The 27881-nt window shown below is 38.7% G+C and overlaps 1 protein-coding gene across 2 annotated transcripts in view; it reads left to right on the top strand.

Annotated features, from left to right (window-relative positions):
- Window positions 1-27881, top strand: part of mical3a (microtubule associated monooxygenase, calponin and LIM domain containing 3a) — a 112627-nt gene that overhangs the window by 36077 nt on the left and 48669 nt on the right. Inside the window, exons 4-21 of one of the 2 annotated variants that reach the window (XM_054777877.1) lie at window positions 3655-4080; window positions 4564-4771; window positions 4846-4962; window positions 5079-5180; window positions 8049-8204; window positions 8483-8583; window positions 12476-12733; window positions 12820-12935; window positions 13358-13484; window positions 14969-15062; window positions 15170-15199; window positions 16757-16904; window positions 21838-22034; window positions 22158-22276; window positions 22350-22412; window positions 23308-23487; window positions 24854-24949; window positions 25166-25249. In XM_054777877.1, the coding sequence (XP_054633852.1) occupies window positions 3802-4080; window positions 4564-4771; window positions 4846-4962; window positions 5079-5180; window positions 8049-8204; window positions 8483-8583; window positions 12476-12733; window positions 12820-12935; window positions 13358-13484; window positions 14969-15062; window positions 15170-15199; window positions 16757-16904; window positions 21838-22034; window positions 22158-22276; window positions 22350-22412; window positions 23308-23487; window positions 24854-24949; window positions 25166-25249 (2475 nt within the window). In that variant the 5' untranslated portion in view covers window positions 3655-3801. The remainder of the gene's footprint in view (window positions 1-3654; window positions 4081-4563; window positions 4772-4845; window positions 4963-5078; window positions 5181-8048; window positions 8205-8482; window positions 8584-12475; window positions 12734-12819; window positions 12936-13357; window positions 13485-14968; window positions 15063-15169; window positions 15200-16756; window positions 16905-21837; window positions 22035-22157; window positions 22277-22349; window positions 22413-23307; window positions 23488-24853; window positions 24950-25165; window positions 25250-27881) is intronic. The other variant, XM_054777878.1, reaches the window with a different exon arrangement.

Here is a 27881-nt window from a genome sequence, read left to right as displayed (position 1 = left end):
ATATGGGAGTCATAATGCTTCTTTTAACTGTCAAAATGTTCAAGGTTAGTTTCAGTATTAAAGGGATAGTTTGTATTTTTTTTACGTGAAGTAGTATGACATCCCCATCCGCAGTGACTTTTCCTCCACTTGGTCCTAATTCTGGTCGGCTTTTGGTGTTTAAGAAAGTAGTTCCGGCTAGTTGCTTTGGTCACTTAACGAAAGCGTTTTTCTTCCCAAAACAATATGCGTTCAAAAGAGGAATATATTTGCATCACAAAAACATTTTCACAAAAAAGTCTGACCTCACAATAGCTTAAGTAGTGATGTAAACACATTTTGGCGAATTTGTCCTGTTTTACAATTGACTCTTGTTTTTCTTGTCCATCTTTGTGATTCTTTCATTCAAATAGTATAAATGATTGGATGCATCATACCGTATATGTCAGCATGGTATGACATTTTACAGATGCTGTGCCCTCTGTTTCATAGTGTTGGATTTACTGCCTGCCTCACACAACTGTCATAAACACCATCATTACATTTATGGTTGTGGTCACAAGAACAGCACACAGACAAAGGCTTGTTTTTCTACCCACTGTGAATTGCCACAAAGGTTTTACGTTGTCATTTCATTTGATGGATCCAAATGTTGTGCCAAAGAAGTGCACTTTTCGGTAAGGGTTCATGAATCAACCCTGACTTAAAAATGACATTTCCCACATTTTCTTTAAATTCATCTTTTGGTTGGAAAAAAAAAAAACTAGAGTAGCAGCAGCAGCGCGATGGTAATGTGACACACTGAGCAGCTTTCTAGTGTGTGGGGAGCGTTTGGGGGATTTACATGACTTACTGTATGTTTGGGGGAATGAACCTTGGGCCATTCAGTCACGGCCCTCATTCTTAACCACTCTGCTTAAGAAGAGTTGTCTGAAATCCATGTGTGATGACCTGCATCACTGCCGTTAACGGCATTATAAAGGAGTGCGAGTTTATCTAAACATAAAAAATATAAAGTGTCTTTTTTTATAAGTCAGTCAGTCCTACCCTGGTGTAGGTTCTGGAGATGATGTGTTTTTACACCATGGGTGTCCAAACTTTTTCCAGCAAAGGCTACTCAATGAAAAATGAAAGGATGCAACTTTGCCACTTTGATATTTTGTAAAGCAACACATGGAGATATACTAACAAATGATGTCTATTTCAAGAAAAAAATGCATCTTAGCTTTGTGATATAAGTGAAAAAGTGTATTATTACTATGAACTTCGATCTTTGCTCTTTTTTTTGATTTTCCAAATATTTCAACTTTCTTAATGTAATCCTTGTAAATTTTCTGTTCGTAATATTATGACTTCCCATAATATTATAACTTTTTTCACAACCAAATTTTTAATAATTTTATCATTTTAATAATATTACGACTTAAATAATAATAATTTCTTCTTTAATATTTCAACTCTATGCTGCTAAAATTCCAACTATTTCAATGTTCTTCTTGTAAATTTTCTTCTCATAACTGACTTTATTCGTAACAGGACTTTATTCCCGTGCTATTTTGTCTTTATTGTTGTAATATTGCGAGAATTATTCTATTAATATTTAACTTTTTTGGCAATGTAATTTTCCAAAAATTACAGCTTGTTTGTCATAGTATAACGACTTAAAAAAAAAACAACTTTTATTTTTCTTCTTTCTTCAATATTTCACCTTCATGCTAGCTATTAAAATTACATTATTTTTGCTCATAATATTACAACCTTATTCTTGTAAAATTGCTACTTTTTCTTGTTGGATTACATCTTATTTTTTGTAATATTTTGACTTTATTCATTTAAAATGACTTGATTTTTCCGTTGTTTCTGTTTCTTTTGTAGCTTTCTTGCTCGGTTGGGCCAATAAAAAAACGTCTGTTTGCCGCAGTTGGCCCCTGAGCCACACTTTGGACACCAGTGTTCTACACCATGAACGGTTACAGTACATAAGGGAAACCTTCAGTAAAATGAACGTAATTGTTGAGCTATTGTCACTGTCACTGTCATTGTTGCAAGGCTAGTGTCTTGTTGCCCTGGGGAGCTGATAAAACCTGGATGCATTACTCGCGTGAATGCAGAGACCTTTTGAAATCGATAGTCATCATTTTTGTGTTGGCCCCTCTCTATGATGCCCTTAACATGCATATGCTGGTGTGGACTAAAATGCACTTTTTGAGGGTTGCACAAGCTGCTAAGAGAACCCGTCATGTCAGTAGACCAGAACAGAACACAAACAACTTCATCCCCTGCAGGTGAAAAAAGGAAGGTTGGCTGTCACAGCAGGTAAGAACAGCTTGGTGATGAAGCAGGCAGCAAAATACAGTTTTTGTGGGCGGATGCTATCTACTGTGCCTCAGTTTCTACTACACATAGACGCCTACACTTGCCCAGTGTGTTTCCTGACTCTGGCACTTCAATTCCCAGACAGAAAAGAGTAGGTTTCAAGGTCATGTCTGCACAGCAGAATGACATTCAAACCTGAGGTGGTCCGACCTTGACCTGGTTATTTGTTCTGCTGTATGAATTGTGGTCTGTTTTTAACAAAGCAAGAGTTAGATGACTTTGGAGCGGAGGAACTGCACAGCAACTGCAGAGCAGAGAGAGATGCCCTCTCATCCAATGTAAATTACTTCTGACCTGACATTTTTTTTTTCTGGATGGATGGACAAAAAAAAATCACACAAAAAAATCACACAGACCCTCCAAATACGATATCTTGTATTGTAAAAGTTTACCATAAGTAGGGCTGCACAAAATCAATAAAATAAATAAATAAACAGCAGTTTCAAAAGGGCTTTCGCACCTCTACCTGTTCTCACCTAAAAATTGCTTCACAGAAAATACAACCTAATTTCTCACAATTTAAAAAAATGACTGTACGTGTTGCATCACTACCAAACGTTGCCATTTTCTCACTCTCCCGTCCTGCAGCGTGCCTTGCCGGCCAGGGCGAGATGGCTCCACGGGCCCGTTGGCCTTCATTTATCAGCCTGTGGGAGAAATGATCACGTTAATTCACTTTGCTTTTGACTTGTCTTTATGGCTTGCATGAATGCACAGTGGAGTGAGTGAGCATGCCATTTGTCTTTTTATTCATTTTTGTTAAAAACAAAAAAAGTCAGCTGTCCTTTCGAGACCTTCCATGAGGAACGGCAGAAAGACCATTGAAGGTTTGAATGACGAATCTAATAATAATGGTAATAAACTTGAAAACAGTGATTTCTTTCAAATGCAAGCACATGGCCTTGAACATGTTACGTGCGTGTGTGTATGTGTGAACGATCATCCACAAAAAAATCACAATCTGAGACTGAGGTGTACATGATGAATAACTGCAAAGGGGAGACCAACATATTTTCCTCTGTTTTCAGTGTCTGTGGATGTAATGAGGGAAGCTTTTTCCTTCTAATTTGCTATAGAACAAAAACTGAAATGCGAAAAAAGTCCTCTGCCAAAGAAAATGAGTACTGTGATGATTTTATTCCTGTTTACAGTACATTGGATCTAACCATATTTAAATGATCTGGCTACTGGAGTCTTTCTCAGCTTTTCAGCCTGACTCCAGCATGTGATTCTGATTTCTTTCAATGTTACACATCAGTAGAATCGTTATTTAGTTTATTTCTCTTTCCTCCCTGACAGAATGAAAATGCCTGAGGCAGGGAGTTAGAGCCTTCCGCCGAAGAGAGAAACAGACACTGTCATCCAGGGCTGGGTTTGGACCCAGGGACCCCTGTGGGGGTGGGGGGGTGGGAGACGGGCCCTCTCAGCCTGGTATGAGTCTGGACCATGGGGGATGGAGGTGTCGGTGCAACTGGAGGAGCAGGGGTCAACCGATCCCATGTCTTGTTTGACAGCTTTGTCCAGGCGACCACATGCAAGGGCACGCTCAAGGCCTTCCAGGAGCTGTGCGAGCATCTGGAAGTCAAGCCCACTGAGTACAGGGTCTTTTACCACAAGCTCAAATCCAAACTCAACTACTGGAAGGCCAAAGCTCTTTGGGCCAAGTTAGACAAGAGGGCCGGCCAGAAGGAGTACAAGAAGGGCCGTGCCTGTACCAACTCAAAGGTACGCCCTGCAGATTCCAAGCACTATGAAGTGATTTCCGTGTGTTGGTGGTTTCACTTTAGTTCCTTTTTGTTGCGAAGGAGCCGTTATGTCGTGTACATTATGATACTGTATATACTATGGATGCTCCAATCAGGGTTTTTTGGTGCCAATTGCGATTCCCATCATTTTTTAGTTACTTTTTCAAGAGAACATGCAGTATATCACTCGAATGCCTTTCCATGTCCACAAATCACATCAAGGAACCCAAAATTGGAAAATACATGCAATGTCATAACACTCAAAGACCCCACTACTGCTAAATAATATCCAACTACAGTATAAAGTTGTTAGAACATTTTCACCGTGTCTTAATGTACATTTTTTATTACTATTATATAAACTACTACCACTACTACTATACTACTACTATATAAAACTTGTACTACTACTATATAAAACTTGTACTACTGCTATATAAAACTTGTCTGGCTTTGTTGCTAGTGTCTGATCATTGGCGCGGGGCCATGCGGCTTGCGAACAGCCATCGAACTTGCCTTCTTGGGGGCCAAAGTGGTGCTGTTGGAGAAGAGGGACGCTTTCTCCAGGAACAACGTGTTGCACCTTTGGCCCTTCACCATTCAGGACCTCAGGGGCCTTGGGGCCAAGAAGTTTTATGGAAAGTTCTGCGCCGGTGCCATTGATCATATCAGTAAGTAATATCTACATTGTTGTCTGATGTACAGTGTGTGGGGGAGTGATTAAGTCATTGTCTTTGTGTCGTAGGTATTCGTCAACTTCAACTCATGCTGCTCAAAGTCGCTCTCCTCCTGGGCATTGAGATCCATGTTAACGTAGAATTCAAGGGGCTTATAGAACCTCCTGAAGACCAGGAGAGTGAAAGTGAGTCTCACTATTCCCATAAAGGAACAGGAACGTATCTTTTGGTTAAAGAACACTTCATCCAGCTTGCTCTGATATTGCATATCTGTGTGATTACACATTTTGTGTGTTCACAGGGATAGGCTGGAGGGCCGAGGTTCACCCCAGGACACACCCTGTCAATGAGCTGGAGTTTGACGTCATCATTGGAGCAGACGGAAGGAGAAACACACTAGCAGGCAAGTCTGCATCTCCTTTGTCTGTAACTATAGTATTGCACATACTCCCAAAACAAATTGGAGACACATTCACTCCCAGTCAATAGTATAATAATAATAATCATAATAATAATAATAAACACACTTCCTCCAGCTATTGAATGAGAAAGTGTCCCCAAACGTATGACAGATTTTTTTTGGCTTTTTTTTTCCTTTTTATGACAAAATATAGTGCTCATATACAGTTTAAAGAATACTTTTATGGGATTTCCCATTTAACAAATTGTATTATTTAGAGATGCTTGTGATTCGCTAATGCTAAGAAGTTAAATATATTTCAAGAAAAAAACTCCTCTCAGCTTTGTAATACAGCATGAACTTTGGTGTTTTGCTCTTTTTTTAAATTATTATTGAAAAAAAAATCATGTTTGTAAATGTTGTTTTTGTAATATTATGACTATATTCCCATAATATAACTTTTTCCCCAACCTGATTTTCCGAAAATTGCGACTTTATTTTGTTTCTCATAATATTGCGGCTTTTAAAAAATACTGTATTTTTTTCTGTTATATTTCAACTCTGTTCTAAAATTACATGATTTTTCTAATAATATTTCAAATTTATTCTTGTAAAACAGGGCACATATAGACAATCAATCATTCACGCTCACATTCATACCTATGGACAATTTAGAGTCGCCAATTAACCTAACATGCATGTTTTTTTGGAATATGGGAGAAAACCGGAGTACTCAGAAGGTCCGAACCTCATTTTGCCTTGAATTGCATCGAACAGACCAGGTTATATGCATATGAAATGGAATGAAACTCTGCACATCTCCCTATTCCTTCAATACAACACGATTATCTTGGTGCCTACATTGCGTTTAAAAACAAAAAGAACCAAATTTCACTTAAATAATACATGGTTTGACTGCACAAGAAATGAAATGAACACAAGAGGCTTCTGCACTGGTTTTTCAGAAAAAAATATGATAATTTAATAGGTGTCTCTTTTAAAAGAAAGGCTGCAACAGTACATCTGTTAACATTTCAGATGTTCTGGTTATTGTAGTAGCTGACATTGGGATTTGTTTGATTTTGTCACACTATTCTTTTTTTGAGTAAGAGGACTCTTACTCCTACCTTTGAGTAAGGTCTCTACAGCAGAAGCACTTCCTTCACAACGCTCCCATCAGTGAAGGATGTTTTGTTTTACCCCAATATCCATACAATCCTTAGTCTTAGCCTCACTCATTTGCATGTTGCTGTGCTGTAAATGAATGTGTTATGACTCGGTGGATACTTCCCCTCCAATGATCTGTGTTTTGTCTCGTCACACGTCACATTCCCGTGTTTGACCAGCGTTACAGTTTCAGAGCATATGAGACGCAGCGGTTTGGTGCTGGATTCTGGAAGCATGAACAGACAGTATATTGGTCTGTCCATTCACTTTGAAATGTTTAGTTTTCTCTATCAACTTTCTTTACTTTTAAGTAAGCCATGGCTCTGTCATTCACCTCTCGGGAAGCAAGCAAACTTTGATTGGATCATTTTGAGTGACGTCACCGCATTTGACATCACGTAACCGTGAAGAAATTGCGCTCGCTGTCTGCCACTGCTCTTGGTCCGCGTGCATGATTACATGGTAATATTATTATAGGTCCCATTCACTTTAATTGCTCATGGGCCCGTAAAGGGCTTTCACTAGGTCCGAACCCAGACTGAGCCTCACTGGGGGGTATGCTGGAGCCTATCCCAGCTGACTTCAGGCGAGAGGCGGGGTACAATCGCAGGGCACATATAGACAAACAACTATTCACATTCAGTTTGAGAGACAATTTATAGTCTCCAATTAACCTAACGTGCATATTTTTGGACATGTGGGAGGACTGGAGTATCCGAAGAAAACCCACACATGCACAGGGAGAACATGCAAACTCCACACAAATCCCAGATCTCCACTCCACGAACCCAGCTCTTCCAGATCTCCTGACCGTGTGGCCAACATCCTAAACACTAGGCCACCGTGTGGCCGTCAGACTGACTGAATGGTAAACCAGACCTGCCATTGGAAGGTCCCCGCAGTGGCCGGCTGTCCGGAAGCACGGTTTCTCAAACCCTAAAGGCAGCTGCGGCGGAACGTCGTCTCCAGACTCAACACAAGCGTGACATTTTTGGCCCGACTGGAGGGAATGCTCATGACTTTGTGCGGCCGGGATTGCCCAAGCACCAGTGTTTTTATCGGTCTCCCTCCACGGCAACCCGGTCCCAGCCTGGGTGGGGCTGCGCTCCCGTGCGTCTTTCAAAATGACATATCGACTGATATTATAGGACATCCTTGATTGAATTGGCACTGGATTTGTGGATTTATATGTACAGTCAAACCTCGGTTTATGTGCACTTTTCGTATAGTATTGCACGTGACAAATTTGTCCATTTGGCCATACTGTATCGTTTCGTGAAATTGAATGCCAAAATACAGCACGTTGCTGACGCATTGTCCGTGAATTGTTTTTGTTGAATACGATTGCTAAATAACCTGTCATGGGGCCAAAGTAAGTTGCGTGTGCCAGCAACTTGATAAAGAACGTAAGAAACACTATTGAATACGAGCTTGCCTGGATGTACGCATCAACAATAAGTTTCATCCATTCGTCATTTATTGTTATTTCACATTGTTTGTGCATGTAACAGTATAATTTTTTTTTTATAATTTGGGTGTCTGGAACAGATTAATTGGATTTACATCATGTCGTATGGGAAAATTGCCTCATTTCATTTTTTGGAACGATTTAATAAAGACAACCACTGTATTTAATCAAAGCAAACAAGATGATGTGAGGTTATTCCGGCTCTGTGTAAACTCTCTGCTTTGTCATCTAATCAGGGTTTCGGCGTAAGGAATTCCGTGGAAAGCTTGCCATCGCCATCACGGCAAACTTCATCAACAGGAACACAACAGCAGAGGCAAAGGTTGAAGAGATCAGCGGGGTGGCCTTCATCTTCAATCAGAAGTTCTTTCAAGACCTCAGAGAAGCGACAGGTGTGTCACTGCCTAAAAACCCGCAGAAGTGACTGCAAACCCGAGGAATTTGGAACAACACTCTGTTATCGCTTGTCTCTGTACTTCCAAATTTGTCAGTCTAATTCCAAAGCTTTGATCAACTCTGAAGTTTTGCTGACGTGACGATGTTCCCGGTGCTCTGTGTCGCATAATTGCCTCTCTTGTCCTCTGGTGACGGCATCGCAGTCTGCTGCCGCAACAGAGAAACAGTTTGTCTTTGGTATGTAACAACCAGTCTTTCCATTGGTCTTTTCTAGGTATTGACCTGGAAAACATTGTCTATTACAAGGATGACACGCACTACTTTGTGATGACTGCCAAAAAACAAAGCCTGCTGGAGAAAGGAGTCATTCTGCATGTGAGTGATGAAAGAGCTGTGTGTGTGTGTGTGTGTGTGTGTGTGTGTGTGTGTGTGTGTGTGTGTGTGTGTGTGTGAGGGAGAAATGTCGGATATCATTTAGACAGTCTCGTAGACACAAAAGCTGCACGCACGTACAGGCTGACATTGTTTCCTCTGTGTTCACTGCTACTACAACCTAATGGTCTAACCAAGCCAACTGTGGCCAGGACTTAACTGCCAACTTGAGCACACTTACTCGCTCTTTGTACCTTAGTATGTAAAAGTTTCCTTTCCTGTCCCTGGCCCACTTCCACAGGAAAGCAGAATGACATTTCACATGTCTACCTTCCTGTACAAACACTGCTGAAGGTGTGTCATGGCTATGTGCTGGCGTTGAAGTCATAAACCGGGGGTGTCCAAACTTTTTTGAGCGACAGCCACATACTGAAAAATGACGCAAGGGCCAATTTTGCGAAGTATACTAAGAAGTTGTATATATTTCAAGAAAAAAAACTATATGTAAGCTTTGTGATGTTAGTGAATAAGTGTATTACAGTGTTCCCTCGGTTATCGCGGAGGATAGGTTCCCAAAATAGCATGCAAGTGAAATCTGCAAAGTAGACAACTTTTATTTTATTCCCAATATTATACATGTTTTAAGGCTGTAAAACCCCTCACCATACACTTGATACACTTTTCTCAGACAGGCATGAACATTTTCTCACATTTCTCTCTTGTGTAAACACTCTCAACGTTCAAACCTTTATTTGAATTTTAATGATCCACCTACGAAGTTGGACCCAAGAAATGATTAAATGACTCGCGTGTATTTCACTCCAGTAACCGTGCCTCTTCATCCAGGCACAGCTCCACTGAAGCGTTTTTGTATCCTTGTTGCGACATATTGTTGCTGTCGTCCTGTTTTCCTCGTCCTCTTCCTCCTTCTCAGGCCGAAGAGTCATTTTTTTCGTAATGGCGCCCTACTGCCTCGTAACTTCTACCTTCCTTCAGCATGTCCAGAAGTCCAACTTTTTGTGCAAACACGGTAGTGCAGCACAAAGGAGATTGACTGTAGACCATTGCCAATCAATCAGGACGCAGAAGAGGATGGGCGGGTTCACCCTTAACCAATAAGGATGCAGAACACAATGCATGGGTTCTCCCTTAGCCAGTCAGGATGCAGAACACAAATGCGCCTTGTTACTTTTCTTTCCCTGTCCAGTGATCTCCTAACCGTGGCACAGAGAGGTTGAACAGGCATAAGATGTCGTTGTCTTATTGCACAAACTTTATTGGCCTCAAAACAGACAGAGCACTCAGGGTGTGGCCGCACTGGAGGCGGTGCAGACAGAAGAGGGAGAGAGACAGCCGCCTCGTGCTGAAGCACATAACTACAACACTCAACTTCCCACAGTGCAATTCTTCTTAAAGGGCCAGGCTCAGCCTGTAACAGTGTTCATACGCTGTTAAAAAAAATCCTTGAAACAGCGAGGCCATGGAAGGTGAAGAATGTTGAAGCGAGGGAGCACTATTAGGATGCACTTCCAACTTCCCCCCCCCCCCGTTTTATTTTTGGATTTTCTAAATATTTAAATTTTTTTCTTAAATAATCTTTGTAAATTTTCTTTTTGTAATATTTTGACTTTATTCCCATAATATTTTGATCTAATTTTCCATAAATTACCACTTCAATATTTTTTGTTTTGTTTCTCATAATGGTCCGACTTGTAAAACAAATAACGTTTGTTCTTTAATATTTCAACTCCATGCTACTAAGATGACATAATTTTTCCTCCTAATGTTATGAGCTTGTTCTCATAAAATTGCACCTTTTTGTCTCGATGGAATACGACTTTTTTTGTTTTAATATTTTGACTTTATTCCTGTAAAATTACAGGTGTTTTTTTTCCCATATCTGCAATTGCTGTTTTTGAAATTGTCCAACTATTTAATCTTCTTTCTTGTAAATTTTCTTCTAGTAATTAATTACTTTATTTCCATAGTATTTTGACTTTATCCATGTACTATTATTTTAACTTTTTCCAAAACCTAATTTTCCAAAAATTGCAGCTTTATCCATTGTTTTGTTTGTTTCTCATAACATTTTGGCTTTGGAAAATTTTATTTCAATATTTCAACTTTATGCTACTAAAATTACATTATTTTTAAAAATCATATTATCATGATGTTATTCTTGTAAAATGACTACTTTTTTTTTGTTAAATTACTAAAACAAAACTAACTAATTACAGTACTTAAAAACTTTTTTCTCTTAATATGTTGACTTTATTCATGTAAAATTGATGATGATTTTTTTGGTTATATTTTTTTAATGTGTCGCGGCCCAATGAAAAAACTCCAAATGGCCCCTGGGCCGCACTTTGGACACCCCTGTCATGAATCCACCTTAAACTTGTCTTAAAATAACAATTTACAATTTAGTTTGAGGTGTGTAACGGCGCCGATGCCAGAAGAATATAAACAGGTTATAAAAACATGATATACAAATGCAAAACCACTCAAAGAGTGGCATAACTTGTTGCAACACAAAGTTAGAAACAATCACTCTCCTCTGCTGCAAGGAAAGGGAGAAGTGTTGGCACAAGAGTCCACATGATTCAATCAGAACCTCCACTGTCTTGCTCTTGTGCTGTATACCCTCGCCAGCACCAGCCGGGCATTATACACCCTGAGAGCTTGAAGCCCTAAGAATGTGCCTCTCACCGCCCCCTATGAAAACATGTCACTCCCAAAGCGTGCAGCGATTTGATGCTGCATGCTGGAGAGACTTGTGAGGAACCGAGTTCACCCCGCACGCGAACGTTCAGGCCTTTTGGCCACGCAGGGGTTGATAAGTAAAACAGGGGTGTCCAGGCAATTGTTTGGGTGTTACTTGTTTTTCTTTTATTGGCTCGTGGCACATTCTAAAAATATAAAAAAAAGAAAACGCACAAAAAAAACCAGCAAAAAATTGCAAAATCAGCAGTAATTTTCAAATAATAAACTCAAAATATTAAGAAATAAAAGTTGTAATTTTATGAGAAAAATAATGTCATTTTAGCTGCATAAAGTTGAAATATATTAAAGAAAAAATACATCATTTTGTAAAAGCAATAATATTATGAGAAACCAAAAAATCAAGTAAATTTGTAATTTTTAGAAAATTAAGGTGCAGAAAAATGCATATTATCGGACTAAAGTAAATATATTCTGGGAATAAAATCATTACGAGAAGAAAAGTTAGAAGAAGAAAGTAAAAAAACACCTTTAGCTGTTTTATGAGAATTAAGTAAAAAGATTCAGAGAAAAAAGTCGCAATTTTACAAGAATGAACCCGTAATATTATGAGGAAAAATAATGTGATTTTAGTAGCATAGAGTTGAAATGTGTGTGTGTGTGTGTGTGTGTGTGTATATATATATATATATATATATATATATATATATATATATTTTTTTTTTTTTTTTTTTAAGTCATAATATTGTGAGAAACAAAAGTTGTAATTTTTGGAAGATTTGGTTTTGGGAAAAAATGATATTATGGGAACAAAGTCAAAATATTTACAAAGATTATTTAAGATGAAACTTTTAAATATTTGTAAAATTAAAACATGGGAAAAAAAGAACAATGAAGTTCATACTAATCATATACTTTTTCACCTACATCGCAAAGCTGAAAGTGGCCGATGAATCATTTCATTTTTCAGCATGTGGTCCTCGGTGGAAGTTTGGGCACCCTTGATCTAAAGGTAGAGCAGTGATATATTGCCATATCAGATATAGCATGATCAGAATAATCATCATCTTACCCACTATTAATACGTAATCATTGTGTGTTCACGGCCTTGTCTGCTTTTTTGTACACATTATAATACAGACGTCAGTAGTTTTTTTTTTTTTTTGTCCTACAGGACTATGCAGACACAGAGCTGCTGCTGTCCAGAGCAAATGTGGACCAGGTCGCCCTTTTGTCTTACGCCCGCGAGGCTGCAGATTTCTCAACCAACCACCAGCTGCCCACACTGGATTTTGCCATTAACCACTACGGCCAGCCTGATGTCGCCATGTTTGACTTCACCTGCATGTACGCTTCGGAGAACGCTGCCATGGTGCGTCAGCGCAATGGCCACAATCTGCTGGTGGCGCTGGTGGGAGACAGCCTATTGGAGGTGAGAGACTGCATATTTTGCATATTTTTACATTCTTTGCTTTTCCGTGGCCATATCGGCGTTTTTTAATGTGTTGTTGTCTCCAGCCCTTTTGGCCGATGGGTACTGGCATTGCCCGTGGTTTCCTGGCAGCCATGGACTCAGGATGGATGGTGAAGAGTTGGGCTCAGGGAAAAACTCCAGCAGAGGTTCTGGCTGAGAGGTGAGTGTGTGGAAACACTGATGGAGCCACACCAAACTCGGTCTGACATGCTCTTGCGCTTGCATTCAAACACTTGTACAGTAGGAACACGCAGCTGCACGCACGCACACACACACACACACACACACACACACACACACGCATATCATTGCTCTTCAGGCACACCCCCTTAATCTTAGAGTGGTTTACGAGGAAATGTACCTCTGTGATTTCAAGCATCAGTCACACCTTTGTTATTGCTAATAGGATAAGAGAATCGTATCGGAATGTGACTCTGCAGTAGCCGTGTGTCAAGTCTTACATAACAGAGTTAATATGGTTTCCCAGTCTGATTCCATCATTAGTACTTACTTGAACTAATCCACGCGTTGGATTAGTAATCAAGTTGACTTGTTGTTTTGAAACATCTCCTCTTGGCTCAGGGAGAGTATTTACCGTCTACTGCCCCAGACAACGCCAGAAAATGTCAGCAAGAACTTCAGTCAGTACAGCGTGGATCCGACCACACGTTACCCCAATGTCAGCCTGAATTTCCTCAAACCCAGCCAGGTGAGTTTCATCAGCAAATGTACTATAACGCCACAAAATTCTGTTGATCTGCACAAGCTAGTTCAGGGGTGTCCAAAGTGCGGCCCACGGCGCATTATAAAAATATAAAACTTAAAAAAATATATATATATTGAAAAATCAGCAGTAATTTTATAAGAATAAAGTCAAAATATTAAGCAAAATAGTTGTAATTTTGTGCGAAAAAAACTCGAAATTTCACAATATTCTGAGGAAAAGTAATGTCATTTTAGTAGCATATAGTTGAAATATTGAAGAAAAAAGACAATTTTTAAAGTAAGTTGTAATATTATGAGAAGAAAATTTACAAGAAGAAAGCTGAAATACTTGGAAAATTATATTAAAAAAGCAACAGCAGGAGTAGTAAAACAGCAGACATTTTACGAGAATAAAGTCAAAATATAATGAGAAAAAAGTTTTAATCTTTTGATAATTTTTTAAATATATTTGTATTTTAGTATTTAAATTATAATTTTAAATTATAATTTTGCAATATTCTGAGGAAAAATAATGACATTTTAATAGCATAAAGAAGAATTGAAATATTAAAGAAACAAGACATTTAAAAAAGTAATATGAGGAAGAATGAAAAAGTTAATAATACATGAGTGAAGTTAAAATATTATGGGAATAAAGTCATAATATTATGAGAAGAAAACTGTAACACTCGAAAAATTGTATTTAAAAAAAAAAGAAGTAACAGCAGAAATTTTCCAAGAATAAAGTCAAAATATTAAGAGAAAAAGTTGTATTTAAACTAGATAAAAAGTCGCAATCTTACGAGACAAACTTGTATTGTTAGGGGAAAATAATGCATTTTTAGTTTTTCGTAGCATAGAGTTGAAATATTAAGCAAAAATTATTATTATTATTTTAAAGATGTAATATGAGAAATTAATGAAGTTGTAATTTTTGGAGAATAGGTTGCGGAAAAAGTTTTAATATTATAAGAATAAATGCAAATTTGGGAATTAAGTCATAATTACGAGTGGAAAAAAATGTACAAATGACAAGTTGAAGTAGTTAAAAAGAAAAAACAGCAGAAATGGGGAAAAAACAGCTGTAATTTTAAGAGAATAAAATCAAGTTACCAAGAGGAAAAAACTTTAAAATAATTGAAAGACAAAAATATCACAATTTTACTAGAATAAACTTGTAATATTATGGGGAAAACTGTGTCATTTCTTCTCGATCTCAAAGCTGAAATGCAGTTTTGTTAATGACATATACAGTATATGTTCTTACTGTACTGTATACACTATATACAATATAACTTCTTAGCATATCTGTGTACAAAATATCGAAGTGGCTCTTGCTTCTTTTCATTTTTCACTATGTGGCCTTGGCTGGAAAAAGTTTGGGCACCCCTGCTCTAGTGGGACTGAACACAAATGATATATTTTTGTGTGTAGTACAGATAATTAATAACTGATGTGTGAAATAATTGCGAATGAAATCATTTCCAGGTACGGCATCTCATGGACACGGGAGAGTCCACGGAGATGCGCATAGAAATAGAGAATGTGATCAACTCATCAACACCAAAGTTGGCCAGGAATGGTTTGTATTATTTTCTATGTTCTGTATGTGTTCCACTTTAGGGTTCGTAATTCATTAGTGAAGGATTTTTGCTGATGCAAAGTAACCCTGGACTATTTCCACTATAGACAATTGCCTGCTTGACAAGCAGTTGCAAGGTAACACAAAACCTGAATGCATGGTGTTGCTCTGCAGAGATTTCTAATAGTTTTAACAAATGTGTGGTTTTCTACTCGTATATGAGTATTGTTAAATGATGAAACATAAAACCTTTGCGTGTACTAACGTGACCGGTTAAAATAAAGCTCATCATAAACAGCACTTACTCGCATCCTCTCCTAACCACTCTTTGCATCCCATGCCGTGTTTATGGCAGTAAACAAGTGACCCTTCATGGCTCATTACGCTTCCTTATGAACTGGTTTATACTGGTACTAACACGGATGATGGAGTCATGGATGATAAACCTTTACGAGTCCCTGCACAGCCTCAGCCTGATGGAGACTGTCCAGCAGAGAGACATTATATGGATAAAAGTATTGGGACACCTAGCTTTATTTATTTATTTTTACGTAAATTGAAGTATGTTTGTGGGAATTGAGAGCTTTTTTTTGATGTGTTGGATGAGGGTCTGGCTAATGCAGGGGTGTCCATACTTGGCATTCATGCCACATACTCAAAAATGAAAGGATGCATGGGCCACTTTGACATTTTTTAAAATTTAGCTATGCTAAGAAGTCATATACATTTCAAGAAAAACACTACATAGCAGATTTATGATATAGGTGGAAAAGCCTATTATTAGTATCAACTCCGGCCTTTGCTCTTTTTTAACACCCCCCCCCCCCCACCCCCCCCCCATTTCAACTTTCTACTTAAATAATCTCTGTAATTTTTTTCTCGTATTTTTATGACTTTATTCCCATACTATTATAACTTTTTCCTCAATCTAATTTTCCAAAACGTACAACTTTATTATTTTTTTTTTTGTTTAACTTTTTTTTTTTTTTTTTTTTTACAATATTGCAACTCTGTGCTGCTAAAATTACATATTTTTCCTCATAACTTTACAAGTTTATTGTCGTAAAATTGCGCCTTTTTTTGGTCATTCAAATACAACCTTTCTGTTAATATTTTTACTTTATTCTTGTAAAATTATTGCATTGCATTTAATTTTTCAACTTTTTCAACATTCTTCATTGAAATTTACTTACTAAAATTGTTTTTGTTCCTATAGTATTTTGACTTCATTCCCAGAATATTATTTTTCCCCAACATACATTTCATTTGTTTTGTTTCTAATAATTTAAATTACACCTTTTTATAAAAAAAAACCCTGTTGAACCCTATGCAACTAAAATGACATTATTTATCCTCATTATCTATTACAAGTTTATTCCCGTAAAACTGCTGATTTTTTTTTGATAGATTACAATTTGTCTCTCTAATATTTTGACTTTATTCTCATAAAATTGCAGCTGTTTTATTTTATTTTTTTTCTTCCCATAGGACACCCTTAGGACACCTCTGGGTTAACGTCTCCTTTCAAGTTGCATGCATATAATTGTTTTTGTTGACTCCAAATCATGATTGAGATTGTTAGGATTGAATAATGTGTGTGTCCAAATATTTTTTTCCCATATAGTGTACATGCTGTCCAAAAGCGGTTCTGTTTTATATTTTACCCCTTGTTTTTTCTCTTCCTGCCTCTTCAGAATCCATCGCTCGATCCAGTAAACTTCTCAACTGGTGCCAGAGACAAACGGAAGGATATCGAAATGTTAGCGTGAAAGACCTCACCATGTCATGGAAGAGCGGCCTGGCCCTGTGTGCGCTCATTCATCGATACAGGCCAGATCTCATGTGAGTATCCGAAGAGCACACGTACAACCCATACCTCAAAGACAACAGCTTAGCTCGCAGTGTGTACATTTGCGAAAGCCTCCAAACTATGCACTTTAACCAGCGTGTCTTAGGGGTTAAAGTGTTGTTTGGAATGACTGGCCTGATGTGTTAATGTTTCTTGCTTGCATGCGCTGTTTAGTGTCTGGGTGTGGGGCGTTGCCTTTTGTGTTGTGTATCACTGTTAATGAGGTGACAGATACTGCATGTAATGGACTCCTCGGGGCCCTCGAGGAGGGTGCCTTCCCCTTATCCGCTCACATACACACAGGCACACACACGTATACATGCACCATAGCCATAATGCAGTTTGATGACCTCTTGAGGCAACATGGCAGTTAACATTGTGAGCTATTAGTGGTGTAACAGCTGCTTGAAGGGGGAGGGTGGAGGATGTTTAAATGTACACATGTGAAAAGGCACTTTGAAAGAGGTTGGAAAGAGTACAGTCTGCGCTTGATGGAATGCACTAATGTTTTTAAATGGACTCGGTTAGGTAATTGCTGAGTAATGGAATTCCTTTGCATCTTCCAGCAATGACATTTACAGTAAACAGTCTCTCACCCATTTTGCTTGTCCTTCATATATACTTGGTGCTTTGCATACAAATCTTTTTGCAACAATGTCATGGCCAAATGTTTTGAGAGCGGCACCAATATCCATTTTCACAAAGTCTGCTGCCTCCGGTTTTATGATGGCAATTTGCATATACAGTCAAACTTGTCTATAGCGGCCACTAGAGGGAGTCTGCAAAAGTGGCCGCTATAGACAGGTGGCCTCTATAGACAGGTTGGCGTCCAGTTTGAATGTTGACCAGTAGAGGAAAAAAAGAAAAAAAAAAAGGGGGGGGGGGGGGGGAGAAGAATTGTAATAATAATGTTGACCAGTAGAGGGCACTGCGGACTGCGGATAAAAGTTGTACAACACTACTAGGCTTGTTATTATCATCATGGTTCATGGTTTTAATCCTGAACATGCATGAGTCAAACAGTAGCACATCACATAGTACAATTCACAGTTCTACATGTCCAAAAAGGAGTAGGAAGAAGCAAAGCTTATTTAATCCTACCCCTCATCAGTTTCAATACATTTATTCACCTCTTGTTCTTTCAAGTGTACTTTGTAGGTCTACATGACAATGTAGTGCAATCATAGCCAAGGTTTTTACTTACTAAAAGGAAGCTTGAGGCTTAATAATAACTGATAGAATATATCCACGACCCACAGAACAAAGCTGTGCTAGTAATGTCTTACGCTTGTTTTTTATATTTTACTTTTTATACGGCAGAGTGGAAGTGACGGGAAGTGACAGTGGGCGTCCCGAGCAGGAGAGCTCGGCTCAGTGCTAGCTGTGAGTTTGGAGGGAGTTGGGAAGTGTGTTTATGTTGGCGTGGATGTAAAGTCCTGCAGTGTTCTCCGCTGTTAATAAAGCCATTAAAGTGCATCGGCGACGTGAGTCTCTCCTTCCCCACAACAAGCGGCATTACAGTATTGACCAGTGCACACCAGGAAATAAACGGTGTCATTTCTTACAGGCATTGGCTGGACAGCTATGTAGTGGGGCTTGTTTAACCTTTGACTTGTGGGCAAGCAGGAAGGAGAGACGATGCTGAGAGATGTGTGTGTGTTCTGAGCTGCTGTCTGGTGGCCGCGTTCAAGAAATAAAGTTGGCAGAAGAAACAGGATAAGTTTCCTTCTTTGCTTCGGAGCTGAATAACACTGACAAGTTAACAGACTAGTAGCGAACGGAAAAGAAGACGGCTTTGTTTGTGTCGAATACAGAAGATGAGGACTTTGATGGATTTGTGGATGAGGATTGATGAAAAACAACGTGAGTACATTCTAAAATACTTCAATTAAGTACAACCGAACTCAGTTTTGCTCCCGCTGCCGCATGCATGCTGGCGTATGTTTTTTTTTTTTTATTGTAGCGTCGCTGGGAGCACGTCCTGTTCCCAGCCTACTTTGCGGTAATGTTTTGGTGCAAATGCTCTTAAAGTTACATGTTTGACCAGGAAATAGCAAGCTCAAAAGAAGACTTTTTTATGTGGAACAACTGACAGTTTGTGTGGATCTTGTGAATGATTGTGACTGAGCTAGGACTCAGTAATTAAAGTCTACACACGACGGCTTCATTCATTGAAAAACAAAACTTTTTTGTGCATGAAGCTTCTACTTGAGTTGGTAATTTGGCCGCTATATGCAGTCAAATATTGACGAAAGGGGACAAAATGGGTGGCCGCTGGCTGCGTTAGACAGGTGACTGCTATACACAGGGTCTATAACATATAAATTTGCTGCGGGGGATTTTTCAGTGGCTGCTATAGGCAGGTGGCCGTTCTATAAAGGTGGCCGCTAAGACAGGTTTGACTGTACTCCAGAATGTTATGAAGATGAATGGCAATTAATTGCAAAGTCCCTCTTTGTCATGAAAATGAACTTAATCCCCAAAGATATTTCCACTGCATTTCAGCCCTGCCACAAAAGGACCAGCTGACATCATGTTAGTGATTCTCTGGTTAACTAACATAGGTTAGAGCGTTGACAAGACATATACATATACGATAAACACAATAATAATTCCAACGTAATCATCCGTCTGGACATTGCATTATTGGAGCGTGTTATCACCTGGATTCCCCACACCCAGAAGCGACTAGAACGAGACTTAACTGTCAATAGCTACAATAGGTTTTCCATCCTGAATGAGTGAGAATAACAGACTGGAAGCTTTAACAAGGGGGCCGGTGCTTGAAATCTTTGTTTTTTTTTCTCTGTTAACCATGGTTACCTGCAAGGAAATGTGCAGTCATCATTGCTTAGTACAAAAAGGGCTTCACAGACTAGGATCTTGCCGGATGGCTCCTAAACCCAACCATTCATCAGATCATAAAGAATTTCAAGGAGAGAGGTTCAGTTGTTGTGAAGCCAAAGTCTGGCAAGTGTCTGGACTGTCTTCCAAAGTTGCAGGCAGGTGTGAGTGCACCTGCGCGCACAGTGAGGTGAAGATTTTGGAAGCAGGCTTGGTGTCAAGAAGGGCACATACTTGTAGAAGCCACTTCTCTCCAGGAAAAACTTCAGGGACTAGCATTCTGCAAAAGATAAAGGTATTGGACTCCTGATGACTGGGGTAAAACCATTTCCTCAGATGAATCCCCTTTCTGATTGTTTGGGGCATCCAGAAATGTTTGTCCAAATGTTTTCCAGCAAGGGCCAAATAGTAAAAAATAAAAGGATGCAAGCCACTTTGAAATGTTTTTAAAGCAACACATGTAGATATGCTAAGAAGTTATATATATTTCAACAAAGCTTTGTGGTAGAAGTGGGAAAAAGCCTATTTTAGTATCAAATTCACGCTTTGTTCTTTTTTTTCAGTATTTGCTGTTTTCTGAATTTGCCAAATATTTCAAAGTTCTTCTTAAATAATCTTTGTAAATTTTGTTTTTGTAATATTGACTTTACACCCATAACATTTTGACTTTTTTCCCAACCTAACAAAAAAAAAAATTATACCTTTATTTTGTTTTGTTTGTTAGAAGTTAGAAATATTTAGATATTACAAGTTTATTCAATTAAAATTACATTTTTTCTCTCTGGAATGTGACTTTTTTTCTCTTTGATACTGTGACTTTATTCTTGTAAAACTACATCTGTTTTTTCCATTTCTGCTGTTGTCTTTTATGTTTTCCAACTCTTTCAACTTTCTTGTTGTAAATTTTCTTCCCATAATTATGACTTTATTGTCATAATATTTTGATGTTATTCTTGTACTTTTTTTGTAACTTTATTGACAGCTCAATTTTCCAATAATTACAACTTTATTCATTGTTTTGTTTCACGTAATATTACAACATCTCCAGCATCTTTATTTTTATTTTTAATATTTCAACTTTATGCTACTAAAAGGATGTTATTTTTCCTCATAATATTGCAACGTTATTCTCGTAAAATTATGACGTTTTCCTCATTAGATTACGTTTTTCTCTTAATATTTTGGTTTGGTTTGGTTTGGTTTAATTTATTTGAACATGAAGGTTACAATGGAATACATCTCATGAGTCATTTTTTTTTCACATTTCCACATGTCCAAAAGGAGTAGGAAGAAGCAAAGCTTATTTAATCCTACCCCCCTTCCAATCTACATCTTGTACAGTACATGTTGTTCACTTCCCGCATTCCATGTCATGTTTTCAGTGATAGTCAGAATAATACATAATAGATAACGGTAAGATAGCCCTCCCCCCCAAAAAAAGAAAGAAGAAAAAAAAATTATATATATATATATATATATATATATATAACAATAATAATGATGACAATACTAAATAAATAAATAATAAAGAACAAAGCTTTTTTCTTTTTTTTTTTTAAACACAACAAAGAAAATTATATATATAAAAAAAACTTTGATTTTCTTCTTGTAAAATTACTGCTGATTTTTTTCAATTTTTCCTGTTGTTGCTTTTTTTTTTTAGTTTTCCTGTCAAATAAAATTTTTAGAATGTGCTGCAAGCCGATTAAAAAAACAGTTGTGGATCGCAAATGGCCCTTCGGGCTTCACTTTGGATACCCCTGGTCTAAGGTCAACACTCGAAGGTCTTTCCAGGCTTTAATTTAGGATTTTTTTTTTCTTTTGCAAAATTGTTTATTTAATATTTAGTTTTGGTAGACTGTTGATCTGAAATTTGCTTGAAATTGTGACACACAGAAACAATGTACTATTGGCTATTGTAGAGATAGAGTATACAATATTGCCTGTAGACTTATTTTGTTGGTGAGGGTACATTTACTACCTCCAAGTTTGTAATCATACCCTTCAGTGTTTCTGCTCCTTAATGTTTCTGTTCAAATCCTATTGTTGTCTTAGTCTCATTTTCACTTTTGCTGCCCTCAGTGACTTTGACTCTCTGGACGAGCGAGACCAGGAAAAGAACAACCAGTTGGGTTTTGACGTGGCGGAGAGGGAATTTGGCATCTCACCCTGCATGACCGGCAAGGAGATGTCTTCTGTTGTGGAGCCTGACAAGCTTTCAATGGTCATGTACCTCAGCCAGTTCTATGAGATGTTCAAGGACACAGTGCCACCTGGAGGTGAGAGACGTCATACAGAGCTGTTGTACTGGTGTGCCAGGCATTCAGTGCATACTTTACCCGGTGTCATAACAAACAATTTAGCTTTATCATCCTCGTTATCTTTTATTTTTGTCTGTTTAGATAATCAAAATCTGAGTCCAGAGGACAAGGCTGCTCTGATGGCAAGCACCAAATCGCCCATCTCTTTCCTCAGCAAGCTTGGCCAGAGCATAGCAATCTCAAGGAAGCGTAACCCCAAGGTCAGAGTCCGAACATTCGATAGTCTCTAACTGAAATATGTGGTTGCAATAACATTTTGTAATTCATCATCAGGACAAAAAGGAGAAGGGAGTGGACGGTTTGGGGAAGAGAAGGAAAACCAGCCAGTCTGAAGAGGTGACTTGATCCATTTTTGCTGCAGACAAACAAGAGAGAAATGAGTTTAGAGCAAGGGTGTCCAAACCTTTTTCCACTGAGAGCCACATAGTGAAAAATGAAAGGATACAAGGGTCACTTTGATATTTTGTAAACCAACACGTGTATATGCTAAGAAGTTATATACCTGTACATGTTTTTCAAGAACAAACTGCATTTCATCTTTGAGATTTTTATGGACTTCAGTCGTGGCTTTTTTCCCATTTTTGCTTTTTTTTTTTCATTTTCCAAATATTTGAACTTTCTTCTTAAATAAGCTTCGTACATGTTCTTTTCATAATATTCTGACTTTACTCCCATAATAGTATATTTTTTTTCCGTAACTTAATTTTATTTATTATATTTCGACATAATATTGTGTTTGTTCTCATAAAATTGCATATTTTTTTCTCTGAATATTTTGACATTATTCTTGTCAAATTTAAATTTTTTTCTGCTGTTTTTAAAATTAAAATTAGCTGTTTTTTCCAAAAACATTATTCATTGTTTTCTCTCATAATATTAAGACTTAAAAAAAATCATTTTTTCTCGAATATTTCAACTTTATGCTCCTAAAATGACCTTATTCTCATAAATTATCAATTCTTCTTTTCTTTTTTCTTAAGGTTTTGTTCTTAAGATTTTGACTTTATTCATGTAAAATTAGGGCTGTTGTTAAATTATAGTTATAGAATGTGCCGAGGGCCTATAAAACAACAGCCGTGGTCCACAAATGGCCCCCCACACTGCACTTTGGACACCTCTGGGTTAGGGCACTAGAAGAATGTTCATGCAAATCTAGTTATTAAATCACTAAGACATTTCTAAGGGTCTAATCCTTTATGGAGATAAAACAATTAAAAAAATGTTTCCTCAGGAGGAAGCATCCAAGGCTGGTCGTGATGACAAACAGGCCACTGTACCGACTCTGTTGTCAGAGCGGAAAGTGGATCCTGCTGCTGTGGGGAACAACAATAAAGTCAAGGTCATGGCTACCCAGCTGCTTGCCAAGTTTGAGGAGAATGCTCCCGCTCAGGCGTCAGGACTCAAACGACAGGTATGCAACCTCTGCTTGGATTTGCTCAGGTTTTTCATTTGATGCGTAACATTTTGCCCAACCAATGAGACGTTGGCTTTTATATTAATGGGATGCACTCCAGAATGGATGTTAGTCAGGCGGACTATTGTTCCCGTTCCATGTAGGCGACCTCACCGTGCTGTCTGGGCTCGGAGGGCTGAATTGCTTTGCACAGCTTTGCGCATTAGTGAGGACGAGAGGTTTATAACAACACTGGGGGTCTTTGTTGAAGCAGAAAAAGACAACTCTCAACTGTTGCTGTTGTAGAATACATCATGTATGTCAACACAAGTGTTACTGTGCCTCCTTGTGTAGCTGCCCATGACAAAGTGTTGCATTATTTTGAATATTAGCAGCTAAATGAAATAGGGCGACCATTGTTATGAGTGCATTGAATATTTATGAAGTTCGATTTTTGACTGCTGGAATGGAATCAGTTGTCATGTGTTCACTGAATTTGGCTCTAAATGTGAAACAAGCAGGACACCTCATCGGGTGTACATGAAATTTGTGGCGCCCCCTGTGGGTTGTGCTTAAAAATGCTTTGGAATGCTTGCAATATTACATGTAATCTTGATATCCTCGAAGCAACGTTTTATAATTATAATACAAATGATCAGTGACAAGGCTAAATCATGCCTGTGCGCCTGCAAGCATGTTTTGGTTGATGGTCGCCATGTTTTTCTCGCTGAAGTTACACAGATGTGTTTTTTTTATTCTTCTAAAGGTGTGTTCAAGCTTTTGTGGTGATGCAGTAATTTTACATGAATACAGTCAAAATATGATGAAAAAAAAGTTGTAATCGAATGAGGAAAAAGTTATAAATTTACAAGAATAACATAATGTTAGGATGGAAAAATAACATTATTTTAATAGCATCAAGTTCAAATGTAATGAGAAACTATTAGATGTCTTTCTTGAATACAGTAATGTTCTCACCTAATTTATCAAAGTGTCAGCACTCGTGTGCTCTCACAACTTTGTTTACTGATGCAATCACATGCATGCGCGAGAAAGCCTTTTACTGTCGTGACCCTGCAACACCACAGCTACAATTTGCAACTTTCTTTGGCTTCATGGTTATTTTGCAGCCATGATATATAATACATACTATATATGCTATACTACCATAAAACAAAAGCACACAGAATGTCTGAAAGTTTATTCGCCTTATTTTCATCTTAGTTTTGAACACCTACTGTATGTTGCATTCAGCCATCCATCAGTCACATCTTTGTTCCTGTTTGTCTCTCCTGTTCTCTCCTCACCATGATGGCTTGCATGCTTTTTTTTTGCTCCATTGCTGACCACTGTCGATGCCCCTCTTCTTTGTACAACCACAAAGGGGGATTCTCTACCCAATCTGGACTGCCTTTTGCCCCCCTCCCCGCCCAAACCCCTTGAGCCAGTGCGGCTGGCACCCGTCCCAGCGTGGAGAAAGGTAAAAAGGGGACCTTATCCTCCTCCTTAAAGCCTAACCCTCCCCAAAGACTGATCAACTAACCATGTGTCGTGTGGTGTGCTACATTGAACTAGACTTATACCTCCTGTAAGTGATCCCATCAGTAGTTACATTATCACATTTCTGGTATTCGTTACTCATGGAACAATCGTACTTAATCAAGCAATTGGATATTTGCTGTCTGTCCCGGTTTAGAGACGCACACAGCAACAGGAGCAGCTGAGCATTCGATATAAAGAAAAGCTCAAGTGTCAGACCTTGCCCGCCAAAGGGGAGCAGGTATGGTTAGCTCTGCTGACCTGGTTGTAGTTCTCCATTCCTCAAATCCTTTTACGTTCCAAAAAGTCCAGTTTCAACCCACCTTACAGTCATGGCCAAAAGTTTGGGGGAATGACACAAATGTTAATATTCACCAAGTCTGCTGCCTCAGTTTTTATGATGGCAATCTGCATATACTCCAGAATGTTATGAAGAGTGATAAGATAAATGCCAATTTAATTGCAAAGTCCTTCTTTGTCATGAAAATTAACTTAACCCCCAAAAAACATTTTCACTGCATTTCAGCCGTGCCACAAAAGGACCAGCTGACATCATGTTAGTGATTCTCCGGTTAACATGGGTGAGAGTGTTGACAAGTACAAAGGCTGGAGATGACTCTGTCATCCTGATTGAGGAAGCTTTAAAAGGAGGGTGGTGCTTGAAATGTGTTGACCGTAGTTGCCTGCAAGCAAACACGTACAGTCATCATTGCTTAGCACTAAAATGGCTTCACGGGCAAGGATATTGCTGCTAGTAAGATTGCACCTGCACCAACCATTTATCAGATCATCAAGAACTTCAAGGAGAGAGGTTCAATTACTGTGAAGAAGGCTTCAGGGCACCCAAGAAAGTCCACCAAGTGTCTGGACTGTGTCCGAAAGTTGATTTAGCTGCGGGACCGGGGGCACCACCAGCACTTGCTCAGGAATAGTAGCAGGTGAGTGCATCTGCTCACACAGTGAGGAGAAGACTTTTGGAAGATGACCAGGTGTCAAGACGGGAGCAAACAAGCCACTTCTCTCCAGGAAAAACATCAAGGACAGACCGGTATCTGCAAAAGGTACAGGTATTGGACTGCTGGGGACTGGAATAAAATCATTTTCTCTGATTAACCCCCTTTCTGATTGTCTGGGGGATTCAGAAAAAAGCTTGTAGAGAGAAGAAAAGGTGAGCGCTATTGTCAGTCCTGTGTCAGACCAGCAGTAAACCACCCTGCGACCATTCATGTGTGGGGTTGCTTCTCAGCCAAGGGAGGGGCTCATTCACAATTTTGATAAAGACTGGTACCAAAACAACCTCCAAAAGCAACTTCTCCCAGCCATCCCAGAACAGTTACAAACAATGTCCTTTCCAAAGGCAAAAGTGACTTTAAGTGACAAAAAGATCAAAAACAGAAAGCAGAAAACTTTGTGAAAATCAACACTTGTGTCTTTCTCAAAACTTTTGGCCAAGACTGTAGATGGGTTGGCGTACATGATAGTGGACCTGTGAACCTGTAGAACTAATTCCATCCCAAACTCAGGCATTGATTAATTTCCTCAAATACAGAATCTAGCCCATGAAACTACGTGAAAAACTAATAGTAGTACAATAGTATTTGAATTTAACACTAGAGTAGTTTGCCCACTGTGTTTTCTTACAAAAGATAGTGGTGTAATAGGGGTGTCACATGACGAGACGATGCACAAGATTGGGTCCATGAGAATGAGACGAGATTTTAACATGAATTTTAAGAAAAGTACAATGACAAAGTATGACTGGGCATACTTTTTTAATTAACTGCACCACAAAACAATGCATGTTTGTTGTCCCATAATTTGAGGCTTAACGATACTTTTGCCAACATTTTTTGAGACCAAATAAACCACAAATGTTTTAATAAGATATAATACATATCAACATATCATCTTATATCTTTCAATCTGTAAAGCTGTGAAATTGCAGTTTGTGACATTTATTTCCTCACAGGCAATTCGTACTGAATTTCTTGAAATGCTGGCTTTTCAACTACAGTATATTAACAAGCAGTATTTCTTTTGCAATGACTTTCTGTGAACGCACACAATTTTGCGCTGTTCCGTTTGTACAAGTATTTACTTTGCCGACCAAACTGTCGGGATGAAGACTCTGCATCTCTATGTACAGGTTTTTTTGGGGAGGGAGGGGCGCACAGTGGTCTAGTGGTTAGCATGTAGGCCACACAGTCACAGACTGGAGATCGGGAAGTGCTGGATTCGATTCTCCCCTGGGCATCTCTGTGTGGAGTTTGCATGCGCGTGGGTTTTCTCCGGGTACTCTGGTTTCCTCACACATTCCAAAAACATGCATGTTAGGCTAATCGGAGACTCTAAATTGTCCATAGGTATGAATGTGAGTGTGAATGGTTGTTTGTCTATACTGTATGTGCTGGCGACCAGTCCAGGGTGTACCCCGCCTGTCGCCCGAAGTCAGCTGGGATGGGCTCCAGCATGCCCCCATGACCCTAATGAGGGGAAGCGGTATCGATGGATGGATATGTTTGAGTTAGTTAGTTAGCAAGTTTGTTTTGTTGTCTTTTATGTTCGTACCACTTTTGAATGAATTCGGCATACTGGCTCTTTCATGTTGATGGGCTCACCTTGCTCATTATTAATATTCACACCTAGGGCAGTGACATTTGGCTTTGCAAGCATCTTTTTCCGTCCTAACTTCTACTCAGTTACCTTGCATTGCTCCTCACGAAGCTGCACTCTTTTGCTGTGTGTGTATGTGCCACCCCCCCACAGAGACAAAGGGAATTTATGGCTGACAAGAGGTCTCACTCTGTTCGCCGTTTATCTGTAGTGTGTGAATGAACCAATGTACAGCATTAATGCTGTTCCTGCCTGTTGGT

The sequence above is a fragment of the Dunckerocampus dactyliophorus genome, chromosome 5, assembly GCF_027744805.1.
Source record: "Dunckerocampus dactyliophorus isolate RoL2022-P2 chromosome 5, RoL_Ddac_1.1, whole genome shotgun sequence".
Classification (NCBI taxonomy): domain Eukaryota; kingdom Metazoa; phylum Chordata; class Actinopteri; order Syngnathiformes; family Syngnathidae; genus Dunckerocampus; species Dunckerocampus dactyliophorus.
Note: the sequence above shows the minus strand (reverse complement) of the source record. Positions and strands in the feature narration are given on the sequence as shown.